Raw genomic sequence first — 25,436 nt, 5'->3', positions numbered from 1 at the left:
GAGAGCCTTGAGGAGAGACTGGAGACAGAGGCATTGCGGAAAGAACGGGAGGAGGAACGGGAGAGTCCCGACTCCCTCCCCGTTCTATAGTCTCCATTGTGGGCTGGAAAGGCGTGCCCCCAAAGAGGCAGAAGAGGGGCGCGCATGAACCAGACTGCCGGCGGTTGAAACGCAGTCCGCACAGGTAGTGGGTCCTTGGCCGAAGGAGTCACAAAACTGCCCAGAGACCCCTGAGGAGAGACTGGAAACTGAGGTGTTGGGGAAAGAACGGGAGGCGGAACTGGGAGTCCCGACTCCTTCTCCTTGCCGTAGTCTCCATTGTGTGGGAAGAGGCCACACTCCCAAAGAGCCAAAAGCCAAAAAGCACACATAGATAGCCCAAAACTACCCACTGCAGGCGCGCACACTTGTGCCGAGTCGCCGACAAGGGTTGGCGAGCGTGTGTGTGACCCGCGCGAGCTGGTGAATGCTTGCACCGACCGGCAAGGCCTCCTACAGATTGGCACTGATACGGCCTGCGAGGGAGAGCACAGAGCGGCAAGGGCAGGTGTAAATTGACCTGCACGGCCCGCGATTGTGGAGCGGCTCACAGGATTACTAGATCCCGAGCGGAAGGGGTCACAGAGCTGCCCAGAGTCCTTGGAGGAGAGACCGGAGACAGGATTAACCGGAGAGTCCTGGAGCTGACTTCCTCCCATTTCCGTAGTCTCCATTTGGCGAGGGCAAGCAATGCACCCAAAGAGCCAAAAGCGGGGAAAACACACAATAGAAGACCCTAAACTGACCAGTGCCAGGGAGCTCGCCGGCCAGGGGGGCTAGAAGAGTACACGAGGTTGCGAATAAGCCCCCAGGTCTGGGGCACGCATGAGCCCAGGCAGGCAGGGGATCCTGCCCCGCCGGGAAGCGAGCTCAAGGAGCCGGTGTGAGAGTGTAGAGCGATCCCAAAAAAGAGTCCATCCTTGACCTAAGGGGTCACAGAGCTGCCCCAAGCAGGAGTCAGACACAGACAGTAGACTCCTGGAAGGCTCAAACAACCCAAGGTCATATAGGGTCAACAACTGACATCATCAGAGGCAGGCCAAGAAAGAAAAGTAAAGGGAAAAATAAATAAATAAAAAGACCCACCTACAACCATAGAAGTTTAATCCACAAAGTCAGGAAATCTAGACAGCCCAATTGAAGCAGAAGCAAAAATAAATAAATAAGTAAATTACTTAAAAGACTCTCACAAAAATGGGAAGAAAAAGAAGTTGGCCCCAAAAGAGTGGAAAAGGGTACTCCCCACAGAGAGAGCTAAATGAAATAGAGGCAAGGGAACTATCAGATATTCAAAACAATGGTTCTAAGGAAACTCAATGAGCTCAGCCACCTCAAAGATAACAATGAGAAACTGCAGAGAAACTATCAGAATCTTACAACAAATTATATCAACCTGGAAAAGGACATAGAAACTATTAAGAAGACACAAGAGGATTTGAAGAATACAACTTCTGATTGAAGAACACAGTAGAAGGAATCCAAAGCAGGCTGGATGAAGCCGAGGATCGAATCAGTGAGATGGAGGATAAGGTAGAAAAAAGCTCCCAGAAAGAACAAGAAATGCAAAAAAGACTCAAAAAGAATGAAGAGGCATTTAGGGAAATGCAGGACAACCTGAAACACAATAATATCCATATAATAGGGATACCAGAAGGAGAAGAAGAGGAGCAAGGGATAGAGAACCTCCTCGAAAAAGTAATGATGGAAAATTTCCCTAATTTGAGGAGAGAAAGGCTCTCATGGATCCAGGAGGCACAGAGGACCCCACTCAAGAGGGACTCAAAGAGGTCCACTCCAAGACACATCATCATTAAAATGGCAAATGTCAAAGACAAAGAGAGAATCCTCAAGGCAGCAAGGGAGAAGGAGAAAGTAACATACAAGGGGGCCCCGATACGCCTAGGAGCTGACTTCTCAACAGAAACACTACAAGCCAGAAGGGACTGGCAACAAATATTCCAAGCCATGAAAAGCAAGGGCCTACAGCCAAGGCTGCTCTACCCAGCTAGGCTCTCCATTAAAATAGAAGGGGAAATACGGAGTTTCCCAGACAAGAGAAGGCTAAAAGAATACATCTCCACCAGACCAGCACTCCAAGATATGCTAAGGGGACTGTTTTAAGAAGATGAAGGAAACGAATGAGCGAGAGAGGAACACAGGTACAAAGAGAAAAGATGAGTTTCTATCAGTAATATCTCTCAATGTGAATGGACTAAATGCCCCAATCAAAAGACACAGGGTAGCTGACTGGATAAGAAAACATGACCCACACATATGCTGCCTACAAGAGACCCACCTCAGAGCAAAAGACCTACACAGATTGAAAGTAAAGGGATGGAAAAAAATATTCCAAGCAAATGGGCAAGAGAAAAAGGCCGGGGTTGCCATAGTTGTATCAGACAAAGTAGATTTCAAAACAAAGGCCATAAAAAGAGACCCAGAGAGGCACTTTGTAATACTTAAAGGAAGAATCTATCAAGAAGACATAAACTTATATGCTCCCAATATAGGAGCCCCCAAGTTTATAAGGAAATTGTTGGATGACTTCAAAAAAGATATAGACAGGAGCACACTGATAGTAGGGGATTTCAACATCCCACTGTCAAAAATGGACAGATCTTCCAAACAAAACATTAATAAACATATTGTGGCGCTGAATGACACACTGAATCAAAGAGACTTAACTGACATATATAGAACCTTACATCCCAAAGAAGAAAAATACACATTCTTTTCAAATGCTTATGGCAGTTTTTCAAAGCTAGACCACATGATAGGACACAAAGCAAACCTCAGCAAATTCAGGAAAATTGAAATAATAGCAAACTTTTTCTCGGACCACAAGGGCTTGAAACTGGAAATCAACCTCAAAGAGAAACCTCAAAAACTTGCAAACTCGTGGAGACTGAACAGTAGACTATTAAACAATGAATGGGTCAATAATGAGATAAGAGAAGAAATCAAAAAAATTTCTGGAAACAAATGAAAATGAACAGACAACATTCCAAAACCTATGGGACACAGCAAAGGCGGTCCTGAGAGGGAAGTTCATAGCAATACAGGCTTACCTAAAAAAGAGAGAAACATTTTAAATAAAAGACCTAACACTACAACTTCAAGAACTGGAGAAACAACAACAAATAAGCCCCAGAGAAAGTAGAAGGAAGTAAATAGTCAAGATGAGAGCAGAACTGAATGACATAGAGACGAAAAGAACAATTCAGAGGATCAACCAATCTAGAAGCTGGTTCTTTGAAAAGATAAATAAAATTGACAAGCCTTTAAGCAGACTCATCAAGAAAAAAAAGGGAGAGGACCCAAATTAATAATATCAGAAATGAAAGAGGAGAAATAACAACGGATACCACAGAAATACAAAGGATCGTCAGAAACTACTATGAACAATTATATGCCAAGAAATTTGAAAATCTTGATGAAATGGACAAATTTTTAGAAAAGTATAATCTTCCAAAACTGAAGGAGGAAGAAACAGAAAGCTTGAACAGACCGATAACAGCTGGGGAAATTGAAGCAGTAATCAAGAAGCTCCCTGCACACAAAAGCCCAGGGCCAGATGGTTTCACAGGAGAATTTTACAAAACATTTAAGGAAGAGCTAACCCCTGTCCTCAGACTATTCCAGAAAATCCAAGAGGAGGGAAGACTCCCAGACTCTTTCTATGAGGCCAGCATCACCCTGATCCCAAAACCAGATAAAGACCCTACAAAGAAAGAAAACTACAGGCCAATTTCGTTGATGAACATAGATGCTAAAATCCTCAACAAAATATTGGCAAACTGCATCCAGCAATACATTAAAAAGACTATCCACCACGATCAAGTGGGATTCATCCCAAGGATGCAGGGATGGTTCAATATACGCAAATCAGTAAACGTGCTACATCACATAAATAAAAGAAAAGACAAAAACCACATGATCATCTCGATAGATGCAGAAAAAGCATTTGATAAGGTACAGCACCCATTTATGATCAAAACACTTAGCAAAATGGGAATAAATGGGGCATTCCTCAACGTAATAAAGGCCATATATGAAAAACTACAGCCAATATGATACTCAACGGGCAAAAACTGAAAGCTTTCCCACTAAGATCGGGAACATGACAAGGATGTCTGCTCTCACTGCTTCTTTTCAACATCGTATTGGAAGTCCTAGGCACAGCGGTCAGACAAGAGAAAGAGATAAAAGTCATCCAAATAGGAAAGGAGGAAGTAAAGCTATCATTGTTTGCAGATGACATGATAGTGTACATAGAGAACCCTGTAGACTCTACCAAAAAACTCTTCAACCTAATAAGTGAATTTGGCAAAACAGCAGGATACAAAGTCAACATTCAGAAATCAAAGGTATTTTTGTACACCAGCAATGAAATAGAAGAAGAAGAAATCAGAAAAAAAATACCATTCGATATAGCAAGAAGAAGAATAAAGTACCTAGGCATAAATTTAACCAAAGAGGTAAAAGACCTGTACTCAGAAAACTATACAACATTGAAGAAAGAAATTAAGGAAGACACAAATAAATGGAAGTGTATACCATGCTCATGGATTGGAAGAATTAATATCATCAAAATGTCCATACTACCCAAAGCAATTTATAGATTCAATGCAATCCCTATTAAGATACCAATGACGTATTTCACAGAAATAGAACAGACATTTCAAAAATTTATATGGAACCATAAATGACCCTGAATAGCTGCAGCAATTTTGAGAAAGAAAAACAAAGTAGGAGGGATCACAATACCGGACATCAAACTATATTACAAAGCCACTATACTCAAAACAATCTGGTACTGGCACAAGAACAGATCCATAGACCAGTGGAACAGAATAGAAAGCCCAGAAATAAGCCCAGGTCTCTATGGGCATCTAATATTTGACAAAGGGGGCAGAAGCATAAAATGGAGCTATAATAGCCTCTTCAACAAATGGTGTTGGGGGAGCTGGACGGTTACATGCAAAAAATTGAAATTGGATCATCAGCTGACACCATACACAAAAATAAACTCAAGATGGATAAAAGACTTAAATATAAGTCGCAACACCATCAAAGTCCTAGAGGAGAACATTGGCAGGAAACTCTCAGATATCCCACACAGCAATTTTTTCACTGATATGTCTCCTAAAGCAAGGGACATAAAGGAAAGAATAAACAAGTGGGACCTCATCAAAATAAGAAGCTTCTGCACGGCAAAAGAAAACATCAGCAAAATGAAAAGGGAGCCAACCGTATGGGAGAATATATTCGCTAATGATACATCAGATAGAGGTTTGATCTCCAAGATATATAAAGAACTCACTCGACTCCACTTCAAGAAGACAAACGATCCAATCAAAAAATGGGCAAAGGACCTGGGCAGATGCTTTTCCAGGGAGGAGATACAGAGGGCCCAGACACATTTGAAAGGATGCTCAGCATCACTATCCATCAGAGAAATGCAGATCAAAACCACCATGAGGTACCACCTCACTCCGGTCAGAATGGCCATCATAAACAGATCCACAAACAACAGGTGCTGGCGAGGCTGTGTAGAAAAGGGAACCCTAGTACACTGTTGGTGGGAATGCAGACTGGTGCAGCCAGTGTGGAAAGCAGTGTGGAATTTCCTCAAAAAGCTGAAAATGGAACTGCCTTTTGATCCAGTGATTCCCTGCTGGGACTGTACCCTAAGAATCCCAAAATGCCAATACAAAAGAACCTATGCACCCCAATGTTCATAGCAGCACAATTTACAATAGCCAAGTGTTGGAAGCAGCCTAAATTCCCATCAGTAGATGATTGGATCAAAAAATAATGGTACATATACACAATGGAATACTACGCAGCAGAAAGAAGAAAAGAACTACTAAACTTCGCGACAGCATGGATGGAACTGGAGAGCATTATGCTAAGCGAAATAAGCCAGGGGGCGAAAGACAAATACCATATGATCTCACCTATAAGTGGAACCTAACCAACAATACAAAGATGCAAGGAAAATAAGACCAGCAACACTAAAAGGAAAAGAAAGCAACAGAGACAAGAGGGAAGGAGCGGGGGGGCAGGGAAAAGGAAAGGAAGGGGAAAGTCAAGGAACATATAGCAAGGACTCATGGACAAAACCAAAGGGGAAGAGCTGAGGGAGGGAAGGAGGGAAGGGGCAAGGGAAAGTGGTGGGGCGTAGGCAGAGACAAATGTATTTGAAAAAATAAATAAAAAAATTATATTAAACTTTAAAAAATAAAACGAAATGCCACCTATTTCTGAATGTTAATTTTGTATCCTTCTGCTTTGGCCAAATTCATGTATAGCTCTAGTAGTTTTTTGGTAGTCTTTAGAGTTTTTTATGTACAATATCATGTCATCTCCAAATAATAACAGTTTTATTTCCTCATTTCCAATTTGGATGCCTTTATCTCTTCTTCTTGTCTGATTACTGTGGCTAGGACCTCCAGTACTATTTTGAATAAAAGTGGTGAAAATGGAAAAAAAAAATTGAAATCATATCAAGCATCCTCTCTGACCACAATGCTATAAAACTAAAATCAATCACTGAAAAACAGATAAAGACATGGAAGGTATAACATGTTAATGGGTCAACAACAAGATCAGGGAAGAAATCCAAAGATACCTTGAAAGAAATGAAAATGAGGACACAACAATCCAAAATCTGTGGACACTGGGAAAGCATCCCTAAGAGGGAAATTCATAGCACTACAGGCCTGTCTCAAAAAAATCAAGAAAAGGCTTAAATAAACAATATAACTTCACACTTAAAGGAATTTGAAAAAGAACAACAAAGCCCAAAGCGAGTAGAGGGAAGAAAATAATAAAGATCAGAACAGAAATAAATGAAATAGAGCCTAAAAAAATGATACAAAAGAATCCAAGAGCTGGTTCTTTGAAAAGATAAATAAGATTGACAAACCTTTAACCAGACTCTTCAAAAAAAAAAGAGAAGGATCCAAATACATAAAATCAGAAATGGAAAAGGAGAAATAACAACTGACACCAAAGAAATACAAAGGATTGTAAGAAAATATTATGAACAATTATATGCCAGCAAATGGGACAAACTGGACAAAATGGATAAATTCCTAGAAACATACAATCTTCCAAAAATAAATCAGGAAGAATCAGAGAATCTGAATAGATAGATTACCTAATGCAATTGAAGCAGTAATCAAAAAACTCCTGACAAACAAAAGCCCTGGACCAGATGGCTTCACAGGTGAATTTTACCAAACATTCTGAGGATTAACACCTCTCCCTCTCAAACTATTTCATGAAATTCAAGAGGAGGGAAGGGTCCCAAACTCATTTTATGAAGCCAGCCTTATCGTAATTCCAAAACAAGAAAAAGACACTACAAAGAAAGAAAATTATAGGCCAAGACCGTGGAGGAATGTAGATGTGAAAATCCTCAAAAAAATATTAGCAAACAACCAAATACATCAATACATCAAAAAGATCATACACCATGAGCAAGTGGGATTTATTCTGGGACTGCAAAGTTGGTACAAAATTCGCAAGTCAATAAATGTGATTCACCACATAAACAGAATGAAGGATAAAAGTCACATGATCATGTTCATAGATGCAGAAAAATCTTTTGATAAAATCCAGCACCCATTAACAATAAAAACTCTCAGCAAAATGTGATTTAAGGGAACATACCTAAACATAATAAAGGACATATGTGAAAGCTGACTGCCAGCATCATACTCAATGGGCAAAATGGCCTTCCTCTTAAGATCGGGAACAAGACAGGGATCCCTGCTTTCACCCCTCTTATTCACATAGTACTGGAAATCCTAGCCACAGCAATCAGACAAGAAGAAGAAATAAAAGACATCCAAATTGGAAGGGGAAACTGTCTTTATTTGAAGATGATATCATACTGTACACAGAGAACCCCAAAGATTCCATGAGGAAATTACTAGAATTTATAAATGAATTCAGCAAAGTAGCGGGATATAAAATTAACATCCAGAAATCAGTCACATTTTTATATGCCAATAACAAACTAACAGAAAAGGAAATTAAGAAAAATAATCCCATTCACAATTGCTTCAAAAAGAATAAAACAGCTAGGAATAAACCTAACCAAGGATGTAAAAGACCTGTACTCAGAAAATTAGAAGACACTGAAGAAAGAAATTGAACAAGATACAAATAAGTGGGAGCACATACTGTGTTCATGGATAGGAAGAATTAACGTCATTAAAATGCCCATACTATCCAAAGTAATCTATAGATTCAACCCAATTCCTATCAATATTGCAACGCTGTATTTCACAGAACTAGAACAAATACTTCAAAAATTTATATGGAACCACAAAAGTTCCCTCATCACAACACTAATTCTGAGAAAGAAGAACAAAATTGAGGAAATCGCACTACCTAATATCAAACTATACAACAAGGCTATAGTAATCAAAACAGCATGGTAATGGCATAAAAACAGGCATATAGATCAATGGAACAGAATAGAGAGCCCAGAAATAAATCCATACCTTTATAGTCAATTGATATTCAACAGAGGAAGCAAGCACATACAATGGGCTAAAGACAGTTTATTCAATATGTGGTGTTGGAAAAATTGGACAGATACATGCAGAAAAATAAAACTAGACCACCTTCTTACACCACACACAAGAATAAATTCAAAATGAATCAAAAGCTTAATTGTTAGACCTGAAAACATAAAAATTGTAGAAGAAAACATAGCCAGCAAAATCTTGGACATTGCTCTTGACAATTTTTTTTTTAATTGGCTATATCTCCCTATGCAAGAAAAAACAAGAAAAAAAAAATGGGACCACATCAAACTAAAAAATTTTAGCACAGCAAAGGAAATCATCAACAAAAAGACATCCCACAGAATGGGAGAACATATTTTCTGATACCTCTTGTAAGGAGTTAGTATCCAAAATTTACAAAGTATATACAAAACTCAACACCCAGAAAACAACCCAGTTAAAAAATGGGCAAAGGACCCAAATAGACATTTCTCGAAAGAGGACATACAGATGGCCAACAGACATATGAGAAGATGCTCAACATCACTATCCATCAGAGAAATGCAAATTGAAACCACAGTGAGATGCCATCTCACACCTGCCAGAATGGTTATCAATAAATCAACAAACAACAAGTGCAGGCGAGGATATGGAGAAAAGGGAACCTTTTTGTACTGTTGTTTGGAATTCAGACTGGTGCAGCCACTGTGGAAGGCAGTATGACAGTAACTCAAAAAATTAAAGTTGGATCTGCCTTTTTGACCCAGAGATTCCATTCCTGGGAATATATCTGAAGGAACCCAAAACACTATTTTGAAAGAACATAAGTACCCCTATGTTCATTGCAGCATTATCCACAATCGCCAAGATATGGAAGCAGTCCAAGTGTCCATCCATAGAGGAGTGGACAAAACAACTATGGGACATTTACACAATGGAATACTACGCGACCATTTAAAAAAATAAAGCTTTACCTTTTGCTACAGCTTGGGTGAACCTGGCTAAGTGAAATAAGCCGGTAAGAGAAAGACAAATACCATATGATTTCACTCATGTGAAATCTAATGAACAAACTGCACTAACAAGCAAAACAGGGACAGACTCATAGATGGAGATTAGATGAGTTGGGGAGGGGGGCAGTGTTGAGATTAGGGGGTAGAGGAATTGAACAAAAAGGACTCATGGACGTGGACAACAGTGTAGTGATTACCAGGGGGAGGGAAGTATAAGGGACTAAATGGTAATGGAAAACATATAATAAAGATTAAATCAAGAAAATAAAGAGAAATCAAAAGAAGCCCTGGATGGTGTGGCTCAGTTGGTTGGAGCATCATCCAGTTAACCCAAAGGTTGTGAAATCGATTCCTGTTCGGGGCACATTATCTAGGTTGCGAGTTCCGTCCCCTGTCAGGTTGAATACAAGAAGCAACTAATTGATGTCTCTCTGTCACATTGATGTTCCTCTCCTTTCTTCTTCTCTCTAAAATCAGTAAGCCTGTCTCCTGTGAGATTAAACAAAAAAAAAAAGAGAGAAAGAAATCAAGAAAAGTCTTGGTGGCAATGGAAGAATTAGGAAAGATCACCAAGAGCAAAGATACATTATTAGAGACCATGGCTAAGATCATCCATACCCTTGTATTCCCAATTACTATGTACAGATGCAAAAAATTGGACAATGACAAAGACTGATAGGAAAAAAAGTGATTTATTTGAGATATATAGCGTTGGAGGAGAACTCTACAGATACCCTGGACTGCCAGAAAGATAAAACAAGTGGGTCTATTGCAAATTAAGCCTGAATCATTGCTGGAGGCAAAAATGACAAAACTGAGACTGCCCTACTTTGGGCACATTATGAGAAGAGAAGACAGAGTTCTTTGGTAAAGGCAGTAATACTGGGGAGAGTAGAAGGCAGCAGGAAAAGAGAAAGGGTAAATATCAAATGGATTGACTCCATAACAGAAGCCATATGCATGACTGTACAGGAGCTGAGCAGGGCTGTTGAGGACAGGACATTGTGAAAATCACTCACTTAGACGGTCAGCAGGAGTTGAAGCCAATTCAACAGCATGTAACACACAAAAAATGGAGTTAATCATTTCTACCTGATAAAATTCTTGTGAAAGTTAAAGGAAATAATGTATTTAAACCACTTTGTGAAATACTGGGCAATAGTAAGTACTCAAAGAAAGGGACCTTTATTAATATCAGCTCATATATATGTCTTTGTTGACAAGATAGAAAAATTTGGGTTGTGTTATTTTGATTTGTGTCTTGTCGTACCCAAAAGAGTTCATTAAAAAATTTCTAGCAGAGGGTCTCTAGTAATACTCCTTAAGAATTTGCTCTTGGCCTTCCTTGGTCAACATTTTTATCCTTAAGTAAAAATACAGAAGACATAGTTACCAAATTCATAAATGTTAGATAAATGTTGATTAACATATTGGGATTTCAGTTAAGTCTCAACAGTCTAGAAAAAAATGGACTGTCGTCAAAAAGAAAATTTAATAGAGATAAATATAAAGCCCTGCATTTAGTTAATTAAAAGTTAATTACTTGAAAAAGCAGGGTAGAACTTAACTAATGTTTCCTGCAAAAAGTTCAAATAAAAAATATAGGGATGATTAGGTGGAGCATAGGGTCACTGAAACTATTTTGTATGATACTGTAATGGTGGATATGTGTCATTTTATATTTGTCAAAATCCATAGACTATACAAAATAAAGAGTGAACCCTAACTTTAAAACTATGGACTTTAGTTAGTTAATAATTATATATCAATATTGGCTTATCAGTTGTAACAAGTGTACTACACCACCAGTGGCACTCAAAAACTAATTAGTAAAGTTCTGCGGCACACCAAAGAATATATTAAATTTTTTGCCAGTCTGACAAAAAATAGGTATAATTTTGATTCATTGACACAGGACAGCTCTTGTTGTGTTGGCTGTTGTGTTTTTTTTTATTTGACAATCTAAGGGAAAAGAGGCCAGTGCCCCTGACTAAATAGTCAGGTATTGCATGTTTTAGGAATTCTTCTGGCACATGAGTTGCAAATTGCTATCCTACACTCATTGTGTGAAAATTGCATGACTGTGTGTGGAGGGTGAGTAGGATATATGTGGATTCTGTATTTTCTGCTCATTTTTTCTGTAAGCCTAAAACTGCTCTTAAAATATAAGGATAAATAAAATAAAGTCTACTTTTTAAGAATATCTATAGCTAGCTAGCTAGATACCACACTGAAATAGGGCTGCTACAAAGCTAATGTGATTTTTGGCTGCAGAAGGTAATACTGTATTGTCCCTGAGTATTTCCAAAGTCAACCAATATGATGAATGGTTTGGAAGCCTTGTCATTAGAAGTAGAGAGAACTGAGTATGTCTTTGAGTAGGAAAAAACATAGTGGAAGCAGCGTGATTGAGGACTTTTGATGTTTGAGGACCCTTAGTGAAATGAGGAATAGATTTATTGCAGCTATTATAAGCAATGACAATTGGTGAATGTTACAGGCCAGAGCATCAAGTTTCTACTCATCAGAAAAAGAATAACATTTTAACAATAGATAAGATGAAATGACTCATCATTAAAAGTAATCAAGCAGTGGCTGGATACTTGAAAAATGTCCTTATTGGGACAGAGGTTTAATTTAATCACCTCTGAGTTTCCTTATGACTCATCAGATTATATAATCCCTTGACCTTTTCCACTGAGTTCAATGTGCGAAAAAAATATAGCAGTTGGTGTCATTGTCAACCAGGAGAATTAGCATTCTTGCTGTGATAGGAAGAAGTTAATGCTGCTTTTTTTCTCTGAGATATGTTAGGGCTTTGCATAGAGAACCTATAGAGAAGTTGTATGTGTGAATACATCCAAACACAAACACACACACAGATATTGTGTATATAATGCCTATATACTTGTATATATGTGTTTTTAATATATCAATATGTGTGCACATATGGATACATACAAATACACAAACATGTGCATATTATAATATAGGACTAATTTCTGCCACATGTGCATTTTTACTTTTGCTGTAGAATACTTATTTTAAAATGGTTTTTACCTTTTTTTAGAAATTATTACCATTTTTTTCCATTACCTTTTTATACCCAGTATAGAAAGAGTGCTGACCTTTGCTTTGACTTCTGACCACAGTGCTTTATCTCACTACGATCTTACCTGCTTCCCTGAAGAACTGGAAATTATTAGAATGATACCAATCATTTTAACCTAATACTGGGTTAACTTTTTTTTATAATAGTCTTCATACTTATCCAATTATGCTATATTTAGTCACAAAAATTTTCTTAGTAGCTACTTTATTGCCTAAACAAAGATTGAATAGGAAATTACATAGAAATAATTTTTTTTAGGGAAAAATTTTGCATCTCAGTATAATTTCCTCAGTTTACTTTTAGTGAGCAAACTTTTATTAAACACAGATCATTATGTCTTGTGTTTTCTTAAAGTTGAAGATGGAAAGGCAATGGAATTGTTTATAAGGGGGATGAAGTTGACATTTCTGTTCACCTGTATAGCAGTCTTCTGGTTTTAATTTTTGTTTTTTAAATCTTCCTTATTCATTTTTTTCCCTTGGATTAATATTTATATTCTTTTCGACAGGCAGTGATGGTTTCAGAAAATTTTAATATAGAAGCTCCCAACTATTTATCTGAAGAATCTGAAGTTCTCATTTATGCCAGACAAGATTCACAGTGCATTGATTGTTTCCAAGCTCTTTTGCCTGTGCACTACCGCTATCATCGGCCACATACTAAAGATGGAGAAACCTTTATTGTAGTCAATAACCCTGATTTATTGATGTATTGTGACCAAGGTGAGGGTTGCACATCTATTCTGAGAGTTGAAAATAAAAATAAAGTTATGTTGGCAAGTCTGAAGTCAAGGGATAACAAAGCATGTTTTTAACTTTTTGATTATAAAATAAAGCACAGTATAAAAAAACTTCACAAATATATAGTTTAGTGAATTATAATAAGACAAATATCCTTTAATTACCACCCAGGTCAAGAAACAGAACTTTGCAAGCCCCCTTAGCAACAGCTCCATGTATCCTGTCTCCATCGCAGCCTCTTCCTTTCTTTTAAGACTAAACCCACTATCCTGACATTTAATCACTTCCTTATATTCTTTTTACTTTTATCACCCAAAAGGGCATTGTTAGACACTAATTAAGTCTTGCCCATTTAAAAAGCTTTCTCTGGGGGGAAGGCAGAGACAAATGTATTTGAAAAAATAAATAAATTTTAAAAAAATAAAAAGTTTTCTCAGAGTTTGGGTTTTGGTGACAGTACTCATGTAGTTCATGTAACCTCTATTTCCTGGAAATTAGCATCTGGTTCCAGAAGTGTGATCAGATTCAGGTTTACTTCTTTTGGCAAGACTATGGGTAGTGCTGTGTTCTTTTATGAGTCGATATATAATGTCTGGTGTGTTTCTGTTTTCAGACATTGATCTTCATTGCCCCTTGGCTGCTTTCTGTTTATTTGTACTGGTATTACTGGACTTGTAGCTGTTGTTGGTGTTTGAGAGGGTATTTTATCACTTAGTTTTGCTATAAATGTAGTCCAGGAGTTTTTGGTTCTGTGTATAATTGTTTTGTGTGTGTCTAGATTTGAGTAAATTAAAAAAACAACAACTATGCTTTCACCATTTTTAGTTTTCTTAGAATTAAGACTTTAAGAAACTCCTTTTAGATTTTGGTTCTTTGTGTCTTCAAATCTCGGCTGATTAGAATGTTTGCATAAGTCACTAGCATGATTAATAAAGACTGGCAGATAGGAAGTTTTTAATCCATACATTTGCTGCCATCATATATTTCATGATGAGAAAATAAAAAAGTGTTCAACTATGTTAGCTTTGTTCCTTCTACCTAGTATTCTGTTTTTATAAGTGGTACCTTTATAAAAAAAATTATTGATTGATTTTAGAGAGAGAGAGAAGAAGGCTGAGAGAGAGAGAGAGAAAAACTTCGATTTGTTGTTCCACTTATTTATGTGTTTATTGGCTGCTGTTTGTATGCACCCTGACCGGAGATCAAACCCACAACCATAGTTTATCAGGAAGATGCTCTAACCAACTGAGCTACCTGGCCAGGATAAGTACCTTTGACTTATCCTAAGTAAAGTTTGAAAAAATGTCCCCTCCTGAGAGAGCATTTGGGGTTCTGGTATTGTTTTGTTTTTTTGGCCTGAGTGCTTTTTATATGGGTATGTTTACTCTTGGAAATTTATTGGCTCGTATGCTTAGGTTCTGTGCACTGTTCTAAATATATGCTATACTTACTTCAAAAAATAGTTTAAATTAAAAAGATTTAAAGTGGCCCCTAGTTTCATGGGCCATGTTAAGAAGTCAGGCACTGCCTTTGTAATTTTATAATTTCTTAGGCATTCACTTAGAACAGGCTATTAAAATAAAACAGCATGTAATAGATGGATCCAAATTGTGTACACTGTGTAGTAAAATATTTGAATACTAATTTACCAGCATGACAGATTGGCTTGGCCTAGCCTCTAGTCTAGATACAGGTTTTCTGATATCATCTTCTACCACTTTTCTCAGAGTTTCCAATTTTGAAATGCTGGTCTCAGTCAAAAGTGACAGCTCCTTGTGCTTTGAAGAATAAGGATATTTGCCAATGGGACAATATGAAATATAAATCAGTAAGTTAATATTTTATGTTTTTAGATCATGTTGCCTCATCTAAAATTCTTTCTATAATCTGCCACATTTAAGGGATTAGAATTTTATGTTCTACCACAGAAAGCTGGAGTTTTTTTTTTTGTTTGTTGTTAATGTTGTTTCTTTGCTACTGATGGCAACAGTGGTTTATCCTTTATATAGAGTCATTGGATCATTTACTTTGAGGGCTGGTAATTTAGTGTTAATCCCATGCCTCATTGGTCCAGATCTTAAGTAGAGCTGATAGGCTTTTTAAAGGTGTGGAATGGCTAAGAAAAATAGTGGTATTCCTCTGGTTAAAACTTCAGTTTATTTATAACTTTTTATTAATTTTTTGAACAGCAAAATAAATTAGTTAATTTCATTGTATTACACAGACCAAGTGAAAAAAGGAGAATAAAACTTAAAGTATAATAATTTCAACCATGATAATTTTTAGACGGCTGTATTACTATTATATATCTATTTTATTTTATTTTTTTCAGAGAGGGGAAGGGAGGGAGATAGAGAGGGAGAGAAACACTGATTGGTTGCCCTCCTTACATTCCCCAACTGGGGACTGAACTGGAAACCTAGGCATGTGCCCTAACCAGTGACTCTTCTGTTTGCGGGATGATGGGCAACCAACTGAGCCACACTGGCTAGGGTGCTATTCTATATGTATATCTAGGCTGTCTCAGGCCATTTTTATATTTTTGACCTCCCAACTTGTTTTTGGTTATTAAATTATGTAAGTATTAATACTTCATTGACACTGGTTTTGTCTAAGAAGTCTATAGTTTTCTTTTTACCTTCTTTAGTTAATGTAGTCTACTTCTTTCCTCTCTTCAAAGTGATTGTCTTCACAACACCTACAGCCCCTCTCCTTTTCCTGGTGGTCAGGGGGTGGGACTGGGAGTTCCAACTCCCTTATCACACGGTTGGCCCCATTGGCAACCAGCCCTCATCCTTAGGTGTTTTCCAAAAGTTACATCATCATCACAAAAGACACCATGGTCGCTCTCAGCACTTAGAAAATTCCAACAGTGTGGGGAGCTTTGAGCAAGAAAGGGGAATGGAAACCAAATGTGTATATCTTCTATAAATCACAATATCAAGTTACCTGAATTTTTTCAAATTCTAAAATACATCTGGAGAATTGCATTAGATTTTCTTATGTGAATGAAGAGTATGTTAGTGTTTATTTATGATTTATTGATTTTAAAAATTGGTGATGGGCATTGCTATAAAATAAGTAATTACCCTGTTAAAACATTTTAAATTCAATTCCCTTTAAAACCATGTAACTTGAAATAAGAAGTCATAATCAAGCAGTTTGATTTTTTTAGCCCTGACCTGTGTGGCTTGGTGGGCATCGTCCTGCAAAGTGAAAGGTCACTGGTTCAATCCCTAGGTAGGGCGCATGCCTGGATTGCAGGTTTGGTTCACATCTGAGAAGCAACCGATTGATATTTCTCTCCCTCTTTTTCTCCCTCCCTTACCCTCTCTCTAAAAACAAATAAAGTCATTTTTAAAAAGCAGTTTGGTTTTTTAAATTTACTTTGTGTTACATTTCTTGTTTATATATCGCAGAAAATAGGCGACCATTACTAAGGTGGTAATCTAGATCAAGGCTTGTTTAAGATGCCACCTTTTGAAAGATAATTTTGAAATAGCACTTTGTTACCAATCGTGTTGGTAACATAATCTTTTTTGGATGTGAAATTATAATCCAGGTATTTATAAAAAGAAGCCAAAAATAAAAATATTTCCAAATTACCTAATTTTGATGTTTTTAAAATGCCTTTTTAAACCATAAAATTTCCCAAAGTTTCCAACTGAACCTTTTATATTTGAAACCAAATAGAAATTAAATTTGACATAGGAGCACTTTTGCATTGCTAGTCGTTATCACAGCTAATTTGATACTGTGTTAACAGTAAAGGACACATTCAATTGTATAATTTTTAAACAGCAAACTTTTATAAGCTATTTAGGGAGAGAAACAGCAAAACAAAAATGAATGAATATTTAGTTTTATTGTTTTAATATTTTTCCTTTAAGGCTTCAACTTAGAATTCTGTAATTTAATATAAAACAAATTACATAGATCACAGAGGTGACCTTGGGATGTAGCTTGCATTTTTAAAAAAAGGATATACTCAATTCTATGTAAAAGATAGAAAAAGTCAAAACTAATGAGAGTTTAAGAATTATTGTGGGAAATGAGTCTGTTTTTATTACATTAAATAAAATGTTCAAAAAAATCATTCAAACAATAATGTTACATATAGTGTAGCATTGGCTGATATTTTTTAAAAATATTAAAAACAAAGAAATAGTGATCTCACTTATAGCATGCATTTTAAATGCCTCTAACTTCTCTCTTCATCTCTCTCTATAGGTATATAAGAATATGACTCTACAGGTTCCAGTGGGACTGACTATACATACCCCTTTGGTATGTTCTGTGACTCTGCTTATTACCATCCTTTGTTCTACTTTGATCCTTGTGGCTGTTTTCAAATATGGCCATTTTCCCCTATAAGTTTTATGCAATTAAATGCTTTCCATAAATGTAAATAAGACCTAGTCATTTGTGAGTAGAAGTGTTCCAAAATTGTCATTACTTTTGTCTTCATTTTTGGCTAAAATTATATTTACTACTAGAAATTTTGGATCATTCTCAATTAATTACAAAATTTAGTGCTCTATTGTGTAGATCTTTGATAATCAAGCATCTAGTGCCAATAGAGGAAAGTTAATTCTGTTAAGTTATTATTTATTTTGTGAGAAGTGACTTTATCTTCATTTGAGTTACAAAAATGAGTACTTTATGTATTAGAGACAAATTATTCTCATTTTGTGAACAGAAACATTTCAATTTAAGCTAATAATTGAGAAAGTCATTACAAATAAGCATAAAATAATCTGGCTGAATGAGTTTATTTAAATGTTAATTTCATGAGAATATTGAAGTCAGGAGAGATCTGGCCATGATGGAGGTGTAGGCAGAGACCCTTTAGCTCCTTGCACAACCAAAAGTAGGATAACAACCAATTTAAAAACAAAAATCAACCAGAACTGCCCAAAATCAAACTGCATGGAAGTCCAACAACCGAGGAGTTAGAGAAACAGTCACCCAGACTGGGTAGGTAAAATGGAGACAGGGGCAGAAAAGGATGCCAGACAAGGCAGCGGCTGGAGAACTGGGGCGGGCAATCCCACATTTGCTTATGGATAAACGGGGAAGAACAATGGGGGAGCGAGAGGGACCTCAAAACCCGGGGTTTCAGTGCAGAAAACTAAAGACAAAATCCCTGGCTGTAAAAATCTGTGGCAGTTGTGTCAGCGGGAGAAACTCCCAGTCTCACAGGAGAGTCCATTGGAGAGTCCCATGAGGTCCTAGAAAGTACACAAACACACCTACCTGGGAATCAGCACCTGAAAGGGCACAATACACTGGTGGGAAGTGACAGAAAGTGGGCAAAAGCCAAGCAAGAGGCATTGTTCCATCTGACTCCTCCCCCACAGAGAGCACAACAACACAGCCAAGAGGGTTGCCCAGCCCTGGGGAATACCTAAGGCTATGCCCCTTACAATGTAACAGCTGCCCAGAGGCAAAGAAATACAGCCCAAATGAAAGAACAGATCAAAACTCTAGAAAAAGAACTGAGCAAGGGGAGATAGCCAACCTATCAGATGTAGGTAAGGTTCAAAACACTGGTAATCAGGGTGCTCACAGAATTGATTGAGCTCAGTCACAGAATGAAGGAAGAAATGAAGGCTGTACAAAGTTAAATAAAGGAAAATACATAGGAAACCAACAGTGAAGGGAAGAAAACCAGGGCTCAAATCAACGATTTGGAAGAAAGGGAAGAAATGAACATTCAACTAGAAGAGAATAAAGAAACAAGAATTCAGAAAAAATGAAGGGAGGTTTAGGAACCTCTGGAACAACTTTAAACGTACCAATATCTGAATGATAGGGGTGCCAGAAGGAGAAGGGGAAGAGCAAGAAATTGAAAATTCATTTGAAAAAATAATGAAGGAAAATTTCTCCAATCTGGCAAAGGAAAAAGACTTCCAGGAAGTCCAGGAAGCTCAGAAAGTCCCTAAGAAATTGGACCCAGGGAGGAACACACCAAGACACATCATAATTAAGTTACCCAAAATTAAAGATGAGAGAATCTTAAAAGCAGCCAGAGAAAAGGAGACAGTTACCTACAAAGGAGTTCCAATAAGACTCTCAGGTGATTTCTCTAAAGAAACCTTGCAGACAAGAAGGGGCTGGAAGAAGTATTCAAAGTCTTGAAAGGCAAGGACCTACATCCAAGATTACTCTATACAGCAAAGCTATCATTTAGGATGGAAGGGCAGATAAAGTGCTTCACAGGTAAGGAAAAGTTAAAGGAGTTCATCATCACCAAGCCCTTATTATATGAAATGTTAAAGAGACTTATCTAAGAAATAGGAGAAGATCAAAACTATAAACAGTAAAATGACAACAAACTCACAACTATCAACAATTGAACCTAAAAATCAAAAACAAAAAGTAAGCACACAACTAGAACAGGAATAGAATCATAAAAATGGAGATCACATGGAGGGTTATCAGTGGAGAAAGTGAGAGGGAGAATGGGGATACAAAATAGACAGGGGGAGGTTAAGAGTAGTATAGGAAATGGAGTAGCCAAGAAACTTATATGTACAACCCATGGACGTGAACTAAGGGTCAGGGGGGATACAGGGAGGAGGGGTATAAAGGGGAGAAAAAAATTGGGACAACTGTAATAGCATAATCAATAAAATACACAAAAAATATTGAAGTCATTTATCTACAGTTTCAAAGAAAATTATTAAAGTGCAATAGAACAGCCAAGAAAATATTAATATCAAAACTGGTTATTCCTTAAAGCATTTCCATTCTCCTTTTATATTTTATATTACTTTTCAATATATGAATTGTCAAAGGGCTTGGTGAATCTAAGTACTAAGATTTAGTTGTGATTTAGTGCTGAGTTTGTCAGGAAGACAATTCACAAAGTAAATTTACAAAAAGTCTTTTTTGTATCTTTAGGTGTCTTTTTTTAAAAAAAGAAAGTCTTGATTTAGAACCAAAGACATGTATTAATAAACACAACTATACTAAAAAGTTTATAAAGTATTACTGTATATTGTTAGGTACATAAAGTTTGTTGATACAATCTTGGCATTCTGTACATACATGTGTTACATTTCTACATTTTCAATATTCCTCATATCAGCCTCTTAAGTTTAATTGTGACAAATTTGTGCTGTTCTTAGTATATACAGGACGCTTGACTTTACTGTTTTGTACATAAAAAAGTGCAATATGGAGATGCTGGATTGGCTAAAAAGTTCACTTGGTTTTTTTCCATAAAATGGCTCTAGTAGCGCTTAGTTATCTTTAACTTCATTCATAACAATTTTGTTACATTGTATTATGACAGCTGTCATGTAAGCATGCATTCTAAAAAAACATCAAAATTGGGGAATTTTTGTGTAGCCATTTTTATATTGAAGATGGAAGAAAATACGCAACATTTTCAACATGTTATGTTTTATTATTTCAAGAAAGGTAAAAATACAACTGAAACACAAAAAAAGGATTTGTGCAGTGTATGGAGAAGGTGCTGTGACTAATTGAATGTGTCAAAACTGTTTTGCAAAGTTTCATGTTAGAGATTTCTCACTGGATGGTACTGTGTGGTCAGGTACACTAGTTGAAGTTGATAGCAATTAAACTGAGACATTGAGAACAATCAGTGTTCTACCACATGAGAGGTAGCTGACATACTTAAAATATCCAAATCAATAAAGTTATTGGTGAAATGAAAAATGTGTCTTTTATTATACGGAAAAAACTAAGTGGACTTTATGGCAAACCCAATATACACAGTCTTTGCTATGTTAAGTTTATGATTTGTTATAAAAGGTTCATCCTTTTGCCAAAGTGATGGAGTATGTAATTGATAAATCATAAATCCTGTGGTGAATAATGGTGTGGTTTAAAACTTTCACAATGTTATATTTTCTTTTGAGACATTAATTTAGTGATTTTATATGGGGAAAATAAAGGTTTTTAATTTTATTTAACTAGAATTTCTGCCCTGCTGTAATTAAATAGTACATACCACATCTGTATTAAAAATAATACTGCTGATTTTTTTAAAAACGTCTTGACTTATTGTTTTTCTTTGGAAAAAGATTAGAAAATAAAGTAAGTGCCTTAAGCTAATTAAAACATAAAAATTTGGGGCAAGCACTTTCCAAAATAGAGGCCAATGAACCAGGGTATGTTGCCATTGTTTGTTTTAAATAGTGTAATAGGAAGTGATATATGTTTTTATATGCTATAACAGCTTAATTTCTTAAAATATTCTGGTGTTTTATGGGGATAAATTTTTTATAATTTGATGTGTGGCTTCACTAGTCCTAACACTTCTTTTTGAAGTTGTGTTTGAGAACTTAAATATTGAAAAAGGCAACCCAATGCCATAAGAACAGATATATTAGAAATCTTTAAAATGACTAAAATTTCAACCCAGTCTAGTTTTATATTTGTTTAGTGTTTTCTTATGAGAAAGAATTCCATGTTTTACAAGCATTTCTTTCACAATGGAATTAATATACTGGCGAGAGACCCTGCAATAGAACAATCCATTGAAATGGATTATGTGTTAGTTAAAATTCAGTAACATCAATAGACAGCACTTTAGAAAATGGTTAGATAGGTAGGGTTAACAGGGTACTGTTTAACCTCTTAAGAGTATGTGCATGTGTGTGTGTATCCTTACATTCTTTTGCACATCAGAACCAAGTTTCATCAGTATTTAAACAGGTGTTCAAGGCAATACTTGAGATTATGGTTTGGAACCTGATTTAGACATTTCCAATTTATACAGGTATTCAGAAGCATAAAAAAATTGTGAAGGTGAGTGAAAAATACTTTGATATGACCATTCTTGCCTAATAAGTAATTGCAGATAACATTATTTTTGAGGAGACTTCCAGTCAAGATTGAGGTGTAGTTAGACACATTTTGCCTCCTCGTACAACCACAAGAAGAATCACAAGTAACCTTGAAACAAAAACACCCAAAACTGCCAGAAAATCGAACTGTATGGAAGTCCGCCAACCAAGGATTTAAAGAAGCCACACTCATCTTAAAGAAGTCACACTCATCTAGATGGGTAAGAAGGGTGGAGACAGGGAGCCGGGGCAGAGAGGACGTGGTTGGGCATGGAGAGGGGGCAGAACAGGTGGTCTCACATTCATGTATGGTAGATAAAAATCGGGAGGGATATCCCGCGGAATGAACAATCCCAGGCTCAGGCCAGACCATGTGGCCCAGGGTTCCAATGCTGGGAAGATAAAGCCTCACAACTTCTGGCTGAAAAAAACCAGTGGGACTTGGGGTGGTGGAAGAAACAGCCAATTTCTAAAGGAAGTCCTCTTAAAGGATCTGCTTGGTCCTAGAAGGTATGCAAACCCACCCACTCGGAACCATCACCAAGGCAGCAGCTAGAAGGGCACTAGTTGCATACAGGAAGTGGGAGAAGTGACTGGAAATGGAGAAAGTGCTGGAAAAGCCTCCAGAAGCCAGGCAGGGGCATTGTCCCCTCTCCAACTCCTCGCCCTCCACACAGCACCACAAAGCGGTGAAGCAGGTTGCCCCACTCTGTTGAATACCCAAGGCTCTGGCCCTTCCATCTTAACTGATGTGCTAAAGAAGTAAAAGCAGCTCTCCCTAATATACAGAAAAAAGCACAGGGAGGCTGTCAAGTTGGGGAAACAAAGAATATGGCCCAAATGAAAGAACAGTACAAAACCCCAGAAAAAGAACTAAGTGAAATGGACATAGCTAACCTATCAGATGCAGAGTTCAAAACACTGGTGATAAGGATGCTCAGAGAAATGATTGAGAATGGCAAAAACATAAGGGAAGAAATGAAGGCTACACTAAATGAAATAAAAATCTACAGGGAACCAACAGTAAAGGGAAGGAAGCCGATATTCAAATCAATTTGGAACATAAGGAAGAAATAAACATTCAACCAGAACAGAATGAAGAAACAATTTTAAAAAGTGAGGCGGATATAAGAAGACTCTGGGACATCTCTAAAAGTATCAACTTCCAAATCATAGGGATGCCAGAACTGGAAGAGCAAGAAATTGAAAACTTATTTGAAAAAATAATCAAAGAAAACTCCCCTAATTTGGCAAAAGAAATAGAAATACAAGTCCAGGAAGCACAGAGTCCCAAATAAGTTGGGCCCAAAGAGGGCCACACCAAAATGCATCATAATTAATATGCCAAAGGTGAAAGATAAAGAGAGAATCTTAAAAGCAGCAAGAGAAAAGGAGTGAGTTACCTACAAAGGAGTTCCCATAAGACTATAAGCTGATTTCTGAAAAGAAACCTTGCAGGCAAGAAGGAGCTGGACGGAAGTGTTCAAAGTCATGAAAGGCAAGGACATACATCTAAGATGACTCTAAACAGCAAAGCTATTATTTAGAATAGAAGGGCAGACAAAGTGCTTCACAGATAAGGAAAAGTTAAAGGAGTTCATCATCACCAAGCCCTTGTTATATGAAATGTTAAAGGGACTTATCTAAGGAAAAGAAGAAGGTCTAAAACTATAAACAGTAAAGTGACAAACTCAGAGCTATCAACAACTGAATCTTAAAAACAAAAACTATGCATACAACTAGAACAGGAACAGAATCAATGACATGGAAATCATTTGGAGAGTTATCAGCTGGGAAGGGGAAGGGGGAGAAGAAGGGAAAAGGTACAGGAATTAAGCCTAAATGGTAGGTACAAAATAGACAAGGAGATGTTAAGAATAGTATAGGAAATTGAGAAGCCAAAGAACTTACATGCATGACCCATGGTCATGAACTAAGTGGGGAGGTCTTCCTAGAGGAAGGGGGGTACCAGGAAGAGGGGACAAAGGGAAAAATTGGGACGACTGTAATTGTATAATCAATAAAATATATTTAAAAACATTACTTTTGCTAACATTTCTGCTTCTGTACTCTATATTTTTGGCCATTTTAAATATGAATAAGCACTTTATTAAAATTAGTTTTGTATTTCTGTACATGGTCTTTTTGTTTTAAGGCCAAGAAAATGGGTACTGTTCTCTTGGTTTTTATGTTTCAGTATTTAATTTTTGTGGCTTATTTATTTATTTAGAGAGGGGAAGGAGGGGGAAAGAGAGGGAGAGAAAAATCAATGTGGGGTTGCCTCTTGCACAGCCCCTCCCGGGGACCTGGCTTGCAACCCAGGCATGTGCCCTGACTGGGAATCAAACCAGCAACCTTTCAGTTCACAGACCAGCACTCAGTCCACCGAGCCACTAAAGCATTGTATTATTATGTTCTTTTGGGTGAAAATAACAGACAGGATACCGCAACAAAAGGTTGAAGAGCATGGGGGGGTGGGGCGCGCGTGTGTGTGTGTGTGTGTGTGTGTGTGTGTGTGTGTTTCAGCCATTCTACCAGGGGCTTAGCTATTTCAGCCATTTCTCATGGATGTTGGTACATACATGGCTTGGGAACTAGAAAGATCTATTGCAGCACTAATTATTTCAGAATATAATGAGTTTAAAGATTATTCTAGTCAGAAATGTTATCCTTTTCAAGCTGCTCATCTACATTTTGATAATTGATTCTGATTGATACGGAGATCAAGAAATTGGAGTGAGGTAACCAACACCTAACTCACAAAACGTACTCTTCTCAGGTTATTGAATATAGAAGAGTTTGGTAGGCCAGGAGACAATGAAATAATATGGACTAAGTATGCCCTTCAGCACTGTCCTAATCAGTGATAGGATGGTAGGCTTAGCTATTAACCTGGCGTTTTGCATCTCAGACCTTTCTTCTGGAATCAGTTACCTCCCAAAGTATGTTTTTAAGGAGTTCCTTTAGTAGGTCTCCGTTGTTGATAACATATCTGTTTTTGTTTGATGAAACCTTTATTTTCCCTTCACTCATATGTCTGATATTTTAGCTGGGTGTACATTTCTAAATTTGGTTACCTTCTCTTGATACTTTAAAGATATTGTTTCATTGTCAACTGACAGCATTGCAGTTGAGAAATTTGCAGTGGATTTAATAGTTGTTGTTGTTTTTTTTTATAAAGTATG

The 25,436-nt window shown here is 37.1% G+C and overlaps 1 protein-coding gene across 1 annotated transcript in view; it reads left to right on the top strand.

The window, feature by feature from the left end:
- The window catches only part of PIGX (phosphatidylinositol glycan anchor biosynthesis class X), a 34,769-nt gene extending 16,928 nt beyond the window's left edge, over positions 1–17,841 (top strand). Inside the window, exons 5-7 of the mRNA XM_054574926.1 lie at positions 13,198–13,411; positions 15,157–15,257; positions 17,660–17,841. Coding sequence (XP_054430901.1) covers positions 13,198–13,411; positions 15,157–15,257; positions 17,660–17,803 — 459 coding nt within the window. The 3' untranslated portion in view covers positions 17,804–17,841. The remainder of the gene's footprint in view (positions 1–13,197; positions 13,412–15,156; positions 15,258–17,659) is intronic.
- Positions 17,842–25,436: the final 7,595 nt, after the last annotated feature.

This window comes from Pteronotus mesoamericanus, unplaced genomic scaffold (genome assembly GCF_021234165.1).
Source record: "Pteronotus mesoamericanus isolate MK-2021 breed Mesoamerican mustached bat unplaced genomic scaffold, CSHL_Meso_final contig_27, whole genome shotgun sequence".
In the NCBI taxonomy this organism is placed as follows: domain Eukaryota; kingdom Metazoa; phylum Chordata; class Mammalia; order Chiroptera; family Mormoopidae; genus Pteronotus; species Pteronotus mesoamericanus.
This window is presented reverse-complemented; position numbering and strand designations above follow the sequence as displayed.